Here is a 12,587-nt window from a genome sequence, read left to right as displayed (position 1 = left end):
ATTCGTATACCAAATCAGGGTTGGCCGGTATATACGTTCCCAAGTATTTTATTGCCTTATCTGCCCATTTAAATTTAAAATTTTGTTTCAATACTTGTAGTGCACTTCTAGGCAATCTTATCCCCATTGCTTCTGACTTATTGAAATTTATTTTTAAATTTGACATGGACTCGTATTGTTCAAATTCCTTAATTAAATTAGGTAGGGATATTGTCGGGTTTGTTAATGTAAATATCAAATCGTCTGCATACGCCGAAATTTTGTACTGTTCCTTTCCCATTTGTACCCCTTTAATATTCAAATTTTGTCTTACTTTACATAAGAATGGTTCTAGGGACAGTACAAAAAGGATAGGGGATAGGGGGCATCCCTGTCTCGTACCGTTTTTAATCTTAAAAGGGTCCGATAGAATCCCATTTACTTTCACTTGGGCTGTTGGGTCAGCGTATATAGAAAGGATTCTCTGTATCATAATCTCTCCCAGCCCGATATGTTTCAGTGTCGCTGTCATAAATTTCCAGTTCACGCGATCGAACGCTTTTTCTGCGTCGGTACCTAGGAAGACACATGGTTTTTGAGATTTATCAATTTCCAGTAACAAATCCAATACTTTGGTGGTATTATCTCTCCCTTCTCTATTATTTATAAAGCCCACCTGATCCAAGTGTATCAATGATTGTATATAATGATTCAGACGGGTTGCTAATATCTTCGTAAAAATTTTTAAGTCCGTATTAAGGAGAGATATTGGCCTATAACTCCCACATTACATTAAATCTTTATCTTCTTTAGGGAGAACTGTAATGTGTGCTCGTTGAGTATCTCTACAAAAACTTGATCCTTGCCCCACCCCGTTAAATAATTTTAATAGATACGGGCCAACTATCGGGAAAAATACCTTATAATACTGGAGGGTAAAGCCGTCCGGTCCCGGCGCCCTCCCAATCTTCATCATATTTAAGGCTTGTAATATCTCCGTCAATTCTATAGGTAGGTCCAGTTCCTTGCCTGCTTCCTCCGATAGTTTTGGCATCTGGGCAGAGGCTACGTATTCTTCCATTTCTGATAAAGTTGTTAAGTTATCTGTCAAGTTATATAAGCTCGAATAATAATCTCCAAATACCTGGGCGATCTGTCTAGGTATCGCTATCTTATTGCCCTTAGGAGACAATATTTGGGGGATATATGTAGTCTGTTTCATCTCCTTAACCGCTTTGGCTAACAATTTCCCACACTTATCTCCTGATTCATATCCTATTTTTCGGCTTCTTTGTAGTGAGGCTTTTGCTTTATAACCTAACAGATCATTAATCTCTTTTCTTATGCCCCCCACTTCTTTCTCGTTTTTTAATGTTATATCTTTTTTATGGGCACCCTCCTTCTCGTGTAAAGTTTTGAATAACGTTTCTAATCTTTCCATCCTCTCCTTTTTTACTCTCGACCCATGTTTAATTAGTACTCCCCTAATCACAACTTTATGTGCCTCCCATAGGACCCCTATATCTCCCCCTGGATTTTCATTTGTTTGAAAGTAAAATTTTAGTTCCTCTGTTACGTCCCTGAGGATCTCAGGTGTCTGTAAGAGGCTCTCATTCAATCTCCAGAACCTTCCCCCAAGGGCCAGGGATTCCGAAAGTGAATACTCTAAAGTGACTGGTGCGTGGTCTGACCATGTGATGTTCCCAATCTCAACTTTTTTAATTGCTTGTAGTTGTCTATGAGGGATAAAGAAATAATCTATTCTTGTGTATAGTTTATGTACTGATGAAAAATATGTATAATCTTTTTCCCCGGAGTGGGTAAGGCGCCATACGTCTACAAGTTGGTGTTTATATAGTTCTTGACTTATTTGCTTACTACTACTCAAAGGGACTGAGGAGCATCCTGATGAAGTGTCTATCAGGGGGTTTAAAGGGATATTTATGTCTCCTCCCAGAATCAGTTGTCCCTCTGTAAAGTCTGCCAGTTTATTTAAGACCTTCGTAAGAAAGCTCACCTGTTTCTGGTTGGGGGCGTATATATTTGCCAACGTTACCTTCACCTCTCCTATTGTTCCCTTAATAAAGATGTACCTCCCCTCAGTATCTGTCTGTATATCTTGTAAAGACCATGGCATTCTCTTGGCTAAGAGGATAGATACCCCTTTTGATTTTACCTCTTTATTTGTCGAATGGTACCCCCATGGAAAGTTTTTATTTCTAAGTATGGGTACTTTGGTTTCTTTAAAATGTGTCTCCTGTACTAATGCTATATCTATTTGGGACCCTTTTAAATCATTTAGTAACATGTGTCTTTTCTCAGGTATGTTCAGACCTCTTGCGTTTAGTGTTATACATTTTATAGTCGCCATTTAGATTTATATTTTATATCCAGAGTTAGGAGGAGGAGAAAAGAAAAAAAAAAAAAAAAAAAAACCAAAATCCCCCACCCCACCACCCTCCCTTCCCACCCTACTAATAACACCTTGTTATATCAAACGCCCCTCACGCTCCTTAGCGTGTCTTGCGTTCACCTACAAAAAGGTCCGTGGTGAGGCAATGCACGGAGCGAGAATCAGCTCACTGCCTCCCTTTGTCTGGTCGGATCCAGTACTCCATTGTTATTTATTCATTCACTACCCTTATCACACAACTCCTATTAATTGGTCTCCTTTAATGATATGGTGTTACCTCCACATTAATGAACATCTTCCTATCTCAGATATTCTCTGTGACGTATTTCTCTCTCCCTCCCACTCTCCGTCCCACTCTCCATCCCCCTCACCCTACAACAATTAATTATCTTCAACTCCTTAGGTCCACCTAAAACATTCAACGGCATGTAGATAAGTAGAAAGGAGAGGAGAGCAAAAAAAAAAAAAGGGGGGGGGGGGTTATCACACACCCCCTATTACCCAAGTGCCTACTGTTGAAAATCTCAACCAAACCATCCATTGTTAGTGCCAAAAAAAAAAAAAAAATATTGTGACCTCTATCAAAAAGAGCAAATAACACCAAGACAAAAAGTGAATAAATTAGTGAATAGGAGTAAAAAAAAAAAATAAAATAAATAAATAAATAAAAATAAAAATATATCAACCCCCACATATGGGAGGGTGCCAGGGGGATGTTGTTTCCTGCCCCCAGGGGAGCAAGATAAACATCCCTAACAATTTTTAAGTGCTTGAGTGATACGTTCCTTATATCTCTTAAAATAAAATAAGAGAACGGGGAAGGAAGATAAAAAAAATATATATATATATAAAAAACAGGGCCATATGGCCAAAAATATTCCAACCGCGTGTATATTAAATGTGCTGTGTATTATACATCTCCTCTCTCCTTCTACTTAACCAATCTCTCAGCTATACCCAGGTAGGGGGGAGGATGTCTGAGGGGGGTAATAATTAATTGATAATTAATACAAGGTCTATCTGGCTCTAATTATGTCCAGAGAGCACCCCAAAATTCTCTCATATCTTCCCCTAAAGGGAGAGAGAATAAGGAAGAAAAGAGAGAAAAAAGAAAAAAAAAAAAGCATGGAGAAATCTTCTCTCCAGAGGAGGTATCAAACCCAAAAAAAAAAAAAATGACAACGTGAAAACATTTTGTTTGAAATCTTTGCAAATTTATTAAAGAGGAAGTAAACCCTCCTCTGACACTTTTACCTATAGGTAAGCCTATGATGAAGCTTACCTATAGGTACTGCAAATATCTCCTAAACATGTAGGAGATATTTACCTTTCATGCAGCCCGTGCCGTGACCATCGGCTCCAGCGGGCGTGCGCGGGAGTGACGTCACCGTGGCTCCGGCCAATCAGATGGCCGGATGCCGCGATCCCGGAAGACGGGCGACTGGACATGTCGTCCGTCATAGAGGTAAGCGGACTGCACGGCGGGGACTCGTTCTAAGGTAAGAATTGCATAATGAGCTAGTATGCTCATTATATACTAGCTCATTATGTGTTTCTCTTTCAGGTCGAACAAAAAAAAAAAAAAGTGTGTATGAGTTTACAACCTCTTTAAACATAAAAAATGAAAAAAAATCACATGTACATACGTTCTCACAGCCTTTGCTCATTACTTTGATGAAGCACATTTGGCACCAATTACAGCCTCAAGGCTTTTGTATGATGCTACAAGCTTGGCACACCTATTTTTGGGCAGTTTCTCCCATTCTTATTTACAGGACCTTTCAAGCTCCATCAGGTTTGATGGGGTGCGTTGGTGCATAGCCATTTTCAGATCACTCCAGATATGTTTAATCGGGTTCAAGTCTGGGCTCTGGCTGGGCCACTCAAGGACATTCACAGGGTTGTTCAGTAGCCACTCCTTTATTATCTTGGCTGCGTGCTTAGGGTCATTGTCCTGTTGGAAGATGAACTTTTGCCCCAGTCTGAGGTCCAGAGCGCTGTGGCCTTTTGGCAAACTCCAGACAGGCTGTCAAGCCTTTTACTGAGGAGTGACTTTCGTCTGGCCACTCTATCATACAGGCATGATTGGTGGAGTGCTGCAGAGAGGGTTGTTCTTCTGGAAGGAAGGCTCTCCTCTCTCTACAGAGAAACGCTGGAGCTCTTTCAGAGTGACTGTCTGGTTCTTGGTTACCTCCCTGACTAAGGCCCTTCTCCCCCGATCGCTCAGTTTGGCTGGGCGGCCCACTCTAAGAAGAGTCCTGGTGGTTCCAAACTTCTTCCATTTATGGATGATGGAGGCCACTGTGTTCATTGGGACCTTTAATGCTGCAGACATTTTTCTGTGCCCTTTCCCAGATCTGTGCCTCAATACAATCCTGTCTCAGAGATCTACAGACAATTCCTTGGACTTTATGTCTTGGTTTGTACTCTGACATGCACTGTTAACTGGGGGCCCTTATATAGACAGGTGTGTGCCTTTCCAAATCATGTCCAATCAACTGAATTTACCACAGGTGGACTCCAATCAAGTTGTAGAAACATCATAAGGATGATCAGTGGAAACAGGAGGCACCTGAGCTCAATTTTGAGTGGCATGGCAAAGTCTATAAATACATATGTACATGTGATTTTTTTCATTTTTTTATTTTTAATAAATTTGCAAAGATTTCAAACAGACTTCTTTCACGTTGTCATTATGGGGTATTGTTTGTAGAATTTTGAGAAAAATAATGAATTGAATCCATTTTGGAATAAGGCTGTAACATAACAAAATGTGGAAGAAGTGAAGCGATGTGAATACTTTCCGGATGCACTGTAGCCTATTGCTGTGTTCTAATCCACTCACCAATTTATCATAGAGGATATCAAAAGCTGTTTCATTCATGTTTTGAATGTTAAAGCCCAACTCTGGGGAAAAAACCTTTTCCCATGCAGTCAGGCTGTGTCCACACTGTACAGGTCAACTGCTCATTTTGCCTAAGGGTGGGGAGAAAACCTATACTCACCCGATCTTTCATGTGCACCAGCTGCTCAGCGAAGGACTGTTGCTGGTTTATGGAAAAACAAAAGAAGGTAGCGCAGCCTAGCACAATAAAACTTTTATAAAACTACCATAAAACCAAAAATGTTACACTCACATGATGGAAAACCGCATCCATGAATCACCACAGAGAGCGGTATAGTGTCTTCAACAAGCTTTACTACAAACGATCCATCCGAGTGTAGCAGTCCCCTGTGTGTGATGTTTCCGCACAGCCATCCCAACAGGATGGTCAAAGGAGCAGATGTAGGAGAGACCCACTGTCAGCTAATAGAAGCGGCTCCGCTTGACAGCTGCCAGGACCAAATGAGGAAGTCAGACTGTGATATAAACTGTGGTATGGAGGAGCGACAGGTCACATGACATGTTTCGGAGGCACAGCCCCCTTTCTCAAATGTCTGCATTTATCCTGCGTTGGTTGCTTCTTGTTGCTGGCGTATGTGATTTAATCAAGCTGGATACATCTGTGGCGCAAGTGGGATTTTTTTTTCGTCTCTTCTGGTCTATGGAGCCTGCCCTGGGCTTGATGACCTCAGAAACAGTCCACAATTCAAGACCACTGAAAAGCCGAGGTGCCGGACGAGTCTTGTGCTGGGAGGATCAGAGGATTAGGTAAGTATGACTCCTTTCTGCTCTCCCCTTGACAAAAATGAGCAGTTGACCTGTGCAGTGTGGGCACAGCCCCATTACACGGGAAAACTTTTTTTTTCCCAGAGTTGGACTTTAAGCTTTATCTATTGTGCATTTCAGCCAGTGGCTTGCAAGTTTAATTTTCGTTGTTTTTTGTGCTATAGGTGGCATATTGATGTATGGAGCTCTGCTACTGTTTGAGTCAGAATTTGTACACGTGGTGGCCATCTCCTTCACTGCCTTGATTCTGACAGAACTGCTCATGGTCGCACTGACAATAAGAACATGGCATTGGTTAATGGTTGTAGCTGAATTTTTCAGCCTCGGCTCCTACGTGGCTTCACTTGCATTCCTCAACGAGTATTTCGGTAAGCACACCACACACGATATTCTCATAGTTTGTTATTGCTGAGGTGTTTTTCTGTCATGGTCATTTTTTTGTAATTTACAGAACAAAGTAAATACAGTATTTAAAAATCTGAAGGCCAGCTAAACTTAGATTCCTGAAAATGTGGTTATCTGATCTACCCAATAAAAGATATGTTTCAGATGATGATAGCATTAGAACATCAAAATCATGCTTGGTTGTTATATAATTAACGTCTCCCGGCACATCCCTTCTTTCTTTTTCCGCTTTGTAACTAATCTACATTTTTTCCCCGTTCCTGTATTTTTTGTAATTGAGCTGTGTATGTTGACTGTTCATTTCCATCTCTGTGTTAAGCCATTATCCTAATGCTTGGAAGAATGTGGTTGGGTAAAAAACAAGTTTTCACCATGGAGCAGCGGGCCTCAATTGTCAAAACGTGTCTAGTTGACATTTTTCTAGTGCAGGCTGAAAATAAAGGGAAGAGCCTACATTTGCACTTACACCCTTTTATGCATGAAGTACTGTATAGATTAGATGTAAATAATGAAGGAAAACAAAACTACCTTTTATGTATGAAGCACTGTGTTTTTAGATTACATGTAGAAAGAGGAATACAAATTTAAACGCATAGAGAACAATGAGTGCAATAGAGTAAATTACAATTATTTTCGAGAGACCTTGTCGCTTTGCTAAGAAAATAAAAGCAGAGCTACCCTGTAAAGAAACATGTTTTATACTTAGCTTTCTGATAGGTGGTGTGTTAAATCTTCACTCCCCTAAAGATGTATGGATGCTGCTGCTATCTGACATACTAAGGCTCCTTTCACACGGCCGCTCCGCTGCTTTCCGTGTGTCCGCAAATCATCCTATTTTTTTGCGGATGATTTGCGGACATTAATGTAAGTGAATGGCACTGCGGATGTCAGCGGAATACCATCCGCTGACATCCGATTTTTCCTACTTTCAGTTCTGTTCCGTTTTTACGAACGGAACAGAACCCCATTTTTCCATCCGTGTAAAAAACGGAAAGGAAGGAAAATCGGATGTCAGCGGTGTCATCCGCTGACATCCGCAATGCCATATACTTACATTATGTCCGCATATCATCCGCAAACGGATGGGATGATATGCGGGCATACGGAGCGGATGACACAAATGTCATCCGCTCCGTGGAAAAAAAAAAAAAAAAAGTCCCGCAGCGGACTTAAGCAGCGGAGCGGCCGTGTGAAAGGAGCCTTACACTGGTTGTTTCAGATAGTGTTCCCCCCCCCCCCCCCATTCTCCCTGGGTGCTGGGGATAAATAGTTGAATGGTCAGAAGCAGCATACATAAGTATTGTTACAAGACTAGTTAAATATACCTAGGATGGAGTGGTAAGGAATATCTGTGATGGAGTACTGGGCTGCCAGCTGTATCCTTCACATTTGTAGGGCACATTTAAATTGTTAGTGTTTAGCTCAATGGTTTAAGACTGTCCTATTGAGGTGAAGTGGTTATATTTGACAGGCAACGTCGCCTGTCTACTTGGCATGCCACGTTACATTTTTCACTACGTAAAACATCACAGCTGCTGACTGTGTACAGCGTCCTGCAGTTGTTTGTTAGGTTTTAGGTGGGCAGTTAAGACGCTGTAAAAATATGCCTCACCACCTGTTTTTACCCACCCCTGCTTGCCCATGTAAAAAAGGCAAGCAGGTACTATGCATATAGATGAACAAATAATAGTTGTGCATTCTGGTACAGCGACCGTGTCTCTGTATTCAAAGTTTAAACAGAAGTTTAGATTGAATATTCCCGACACTATAGGATGTCAGATAGCTGTGCTATGTCTCTCTGGAGAAAGGCACAAAACTTAATAATCACTGCTAAAGTTTTACTAAACCCACAACAGTAAAATCAGTGTGTATATGGAGTAAAGCATGCTGGTTATACTCACTATGGAACCTAAGGGCTTAATCCTCCCCATTGTGTAAAAAGGCTGTTTGATCCTGTCTTTTCTGATCCTCCCCATCTGTTACTGTCCCAAATCCATCTGCTGATAGAACAGTCATAGGAAGCTCTCTGCACATGCTCAGTTTGGTGTGTATTGCTAGAGAGTTTTTTTTTTTTGTTTTTTCTTTTGGGAGGGTGCATGTGATCAGCACAGGGCCAATTAGCACTGTCCAGAAAATGGATATGGGGTCATACAGCCTCAAAGGACGGTCAGAGGAGATTAAAAACTCATCCTACAAGCTTTAACCAGACACTGATAAAACTCACAAGACTGCTGTATACTGCTGATGAGAAAAGGTATTTAATAGTTTATATTTACTAAAATAATTACATTTCCATGTTCTGTGTACTGTGGGAGACCAGAATGCAGGCTTCTGGGTTTAGTAACACTTCATTTCAATTTTCATCCTTTATTCATTTCTTGCTTTTCTAACTACTGTATTTTCTTCTTGCTTCTTTTGCTTTATTTCTTGCCTTAGGTCTTGGTAGAGTGTCATTGGGAGCTTTCTTAGGTAGGTTTCCCTACTACATAAATGACAATATTTGGCATGTTCTATGATTAAAGTGTTCTATTGATTTCCATATTACATCTTCTACGCATACATAGTGTATGGACAGGCTTAAGTACTGTATACTTTAAATGTGTATTAGAAAGTGTTACACTTAAATAGTGCTGGGAGAAATAGGCAGGCGGTCATTGTTGACTTCTCCATGGTGTCATGCTGATTTATAGATCTAAATCGGTCTTTGTTTTAAATCTGGAACATGGACAAGGTCCAAGAGCTCTGACTTCACTGGATAGTGTAAGAATTATTATTTACAAATTGTCATTCCTCATTCCTCTGAAGCTAAGGTTAGTAATGGTAGTCCTTAGATACAGGTAGCAAAGTAAAAGTGCGAGGACTGAGTCAGGGAGATGTCTATTGTCTGTGCTATTGATTTAAAGCAAACCTGTTATTTTTCGATGAAACTTAAACCAGACATGTCGCAATCCTGGTCTGAGGTTAGTGACCCAGGAAGTATCAGAATGACATTAGCATGAGGAAGCTCAATGTGTGTGTATAAGGAGGTTTCCAGAGACAAAGCTGGAGAGGTAGTAACATCCCTACCTCATTCACATGACAGGGCCTGGGCTTAATCATTGGATACCAAGTACAGGCACTGGGGAGCAGGTTACATGATCCTCCATACCCAGGAATATTGGCTATTACCAGCTGCAGTGGAGCAAGAATCTGCAAAACAATAATGATAAGGTGTCTATAAGGGTAGAGGTCCCTTTTTAGAGATACTGTCACTGGGCCTTTCATGGGCAAGGTGGCAGTATCTCTTAATGCAATCACACAAAGCCACATTCTTGTGCAAAAAGCAGTATAGTTTTGGTAGATAAACTTGATGTGAATTTTTCAGTTACCATTATATGTTGAGTGTCCAACTATAATTTACTTAAGCCTCGTACACACTGCTAGTTTTTTTTTTTCGTTTAAGCCAGCAGGTTGAGCAAAAAAACTGAAAGCTCAGGTCAGAGCCACTGTACCAACAATCTGACATTAGTACAGCGATCTCCCCTTCTGTTCTATTGTGTTCTGACAGGGGGACGGGCCCCCAACCAGAACACTCCAGCTGATCAGGAGCTGGTTGGCAGATTTTTTTCGGTCATGCCGTTTTAACAGAAGCCAGCCAAACAGCGGGCTTCTGTTGGACCATCTGCAGTACGCACGGGCCGATGCTGCCCGACATACGTGCTTTACAGTGGTAAAACAGCCAGGAACAAGATAACCAAGCTACGGAAATTATTACCTTTTTGGACCATATGGCAAATAGAAGTTCTTCCAATTACTTCCTGTGTCCTGCTTTTTTCTAATAATCCATCCTTTCTGGGCCTTGAACATTTCTCCTTTTAAACCTGCAAGTCGTCATATCCTACCTTACTAACACCAGTTTCGCTCTTCTCAAGTTCTGGTTTTCTATTGGGAGGAGGCAGTGAACAACACATTATTTGTTTAATGAGTTGATTGATGAATCTACTTAGTACATATTAATGTTTGATGATGTCAGTATCAAAGAAGAGAAGTATTTCAGAAGCATTAATCAAGAATAAGACAGTTTTATTAGAGATTATTTCACTAATTACAGGAATGATCATTCAGTAGATAGTTTTATTCTGTCAGCAAGTAAATAATACTAATACTGTAGGCTTAACTTATGGTGTTCTGTGTAAGTTGCTGTACCCCAAAAAAACATTTAAATTAATCTGTACTGAAAGATGTTATCAGGTTGCCCAGGGTAACTTCACATGTCTAGCTTCATGTGTTGTATTAAGCTTATGAGCATAGAAGGCATTAGAAGTACCACCTGTCCGTTTTCACCCAATCATATCCGATCCGCCAGATGGATGGAAAATAGGACCGCCATCCGTCTGGATTTGGCGGACAGGATCAGATCGGACAGCGGCAGATCTCAGCGGACATGTTACCACTAACATCCGCCACTCCATAGGGGAGACTGGAGGGTCCGATCGGGTCCGCCTGAAAAACTGACACGCAACCTGATCAGACAACCAGTGTGAAAGGGGCCTAAAAGTCCCAAGTTAATGAGGCACTATTAATGTTTTTGCTGCCCTATTCATGATGTGTATGCAACACTGAAGTAGGACTTTATAGAAGCACGCACACATTTCAGTGTTAACTCAAACAGTTTTGTCTTGTCCTACACTGATTAGCTGTAACTTTTTGCAATGCTGATATTGTTGCTATTTTCTTTAACAGATGTGGCTTTTATTACCACCTTAGCCTTCCTGTGGAAAGTATCAGCGATTACAGTTGTAAGTTGTCTTCCCCTCTATATTCTGAAGTACTTGAAGCGCAAATTCTCTCCTCCAAGTTACTCTAAGCTGACGTCGTAATCCATAACCTGTGAGTACTAAAGCGTGCCACTACAGCTACGACATGCCACATGCTGCCTCGCTGTGTTCTAGTGACTTCAGCCTTATGAATGAGTGACAGGAGGGGACACAGAGACGCAAGAGCACAAACGACAGGCTTTTTTTCTGCAAGACAGAAGACTAGATGTTATCACTGATATAAGTCAGTCAAAAAGATTCATTTGGTTCTGTTTTCTCATTTTAATTTCCGCTTTATTGAGAATGACAACTTGACATTGCCATATTTTTTGTCTTTTTTCATTCCTTGAGGTTGTCAGAAAAACACCTCCATAAATCAATGTACATGTTTTAATTTCCTTGTATGCTGCTATATTTCCATGTATAAACTTTGAAAAAACTGCACTAGACATGTACTTAAAAAGTGATGTTGTTTTAAAAGGGAATGTAATTGTCATATTACATCCTGTCCAAAATGAAGACACGCTTTATAATGTGTCCAGTACCCACTCTATGGACCTGTCTTTGTGGGTTAATGCTTCGTTTATTAGACTGGAGCCTAGTGAATAGGGAACTGGTGACAGCAATTTCCACCATATTTCAGATTTATAAATCTTTATGTCATTGATCAGCTTAGTCACTGGTTCAGTGTGACTGGATAATCTGCATCTTCATACAATATTGCTTCTAACCAACCACATGTTCAGTGTGTATGAGACAAATGTGTGGTCTCATAATGGTTTGATCAGATACGTGTTTGATATATTCTTTTCACATTGCAGGAGGATACATTATATTAGTACGTCACTGTAAGGGCAGCTTCACATGTATGTTCATGCAGTAATGTTTATACATGCTTTACACTAGCTAGTATGAGTAATTGTACATGTGAAACACAAGTCACCTTCACCTTGCAGTAAAAGCACAAGATAATGCACTCAATCGTTCAGTACAGTTAATGTTTTGGGCCTACTTCAGATGTGGTACTAGAAAATATTTGTGAAGGGACACCTTTTTCCCATACAGGGATCTGAACATCCTATATAGACACCAGTTAAAGAAGTTTGGGGTTTAAAAAAAAAACAAATATTCAGATTCTGGGCTGATTTTGGATCAGAGAAGTATGTGTTCTCCTGTGACCCAGGAGAGAAGTTTGGCCAAAACAGCTTCCGCCATATTTCTCTTTTAAACCGTACCTAAACCCCAAAACAGAAATGTAATATATTGCAGTTTATTAGCCCTTAGATGTGGTGGCTGATTTCTTTTTTAAGGCTTCTTCTCCTCC

General features: G+C 40.5%; 1 protein-coding gene across 2 annotated transcripts in view; it reads left to right on the top strand.

Moving 5' to 3' along the window:
- The window catches only part of ATP9B (ATPase phospholipid transporting 9B (putative)), a 578,806-nt gene extending 566,861 nt beyond the window's left edge, over positions 1-11,945 (top strand). The window contains exons 28-30 of one of the 2 annotated variants that reach the window (XM_082258663.1): positions 6,227-6,430; positions 8,904-8,936; positions 11,190-11,945. In XM_082258663.1, the coding sequence (XP_082114789.1) occupies positions 6,227-6,430; positions 8,904-8,936; positions 11,190-11,326 (374 nt within the window). In that variant the 3' untranslated portion in view covers positions 11,327-11,945. The remainder of the gene's footprint in view (positions 1-6,226; positions 6,431-8,903; positions 8,937-11,189) is intronic. The other variant, XM_082258664.1, reaches the window with a different exon arrangement.
- The last annotated feature ends 642 nt before the right edge of the window (positions 11,946-12,587 follow it).

Source organism: Pelophylax lessonae (genome assembly GCF_965119305.1).
Source record: "Pelophylax lessonae genome assembly, chromosome: 5".
In the NCBI taxonomy this organism is placed as follows: Eukaryota; Metazoa; Chordata; class Amphibia; order Anura; family Ranidae; genus Pelophylax; species Pelophylax lessonae.
Note: the sequence above shows the minus strand (reverse complement) of the source record. Positions and strands in the feature narration are given on the sequence as shown.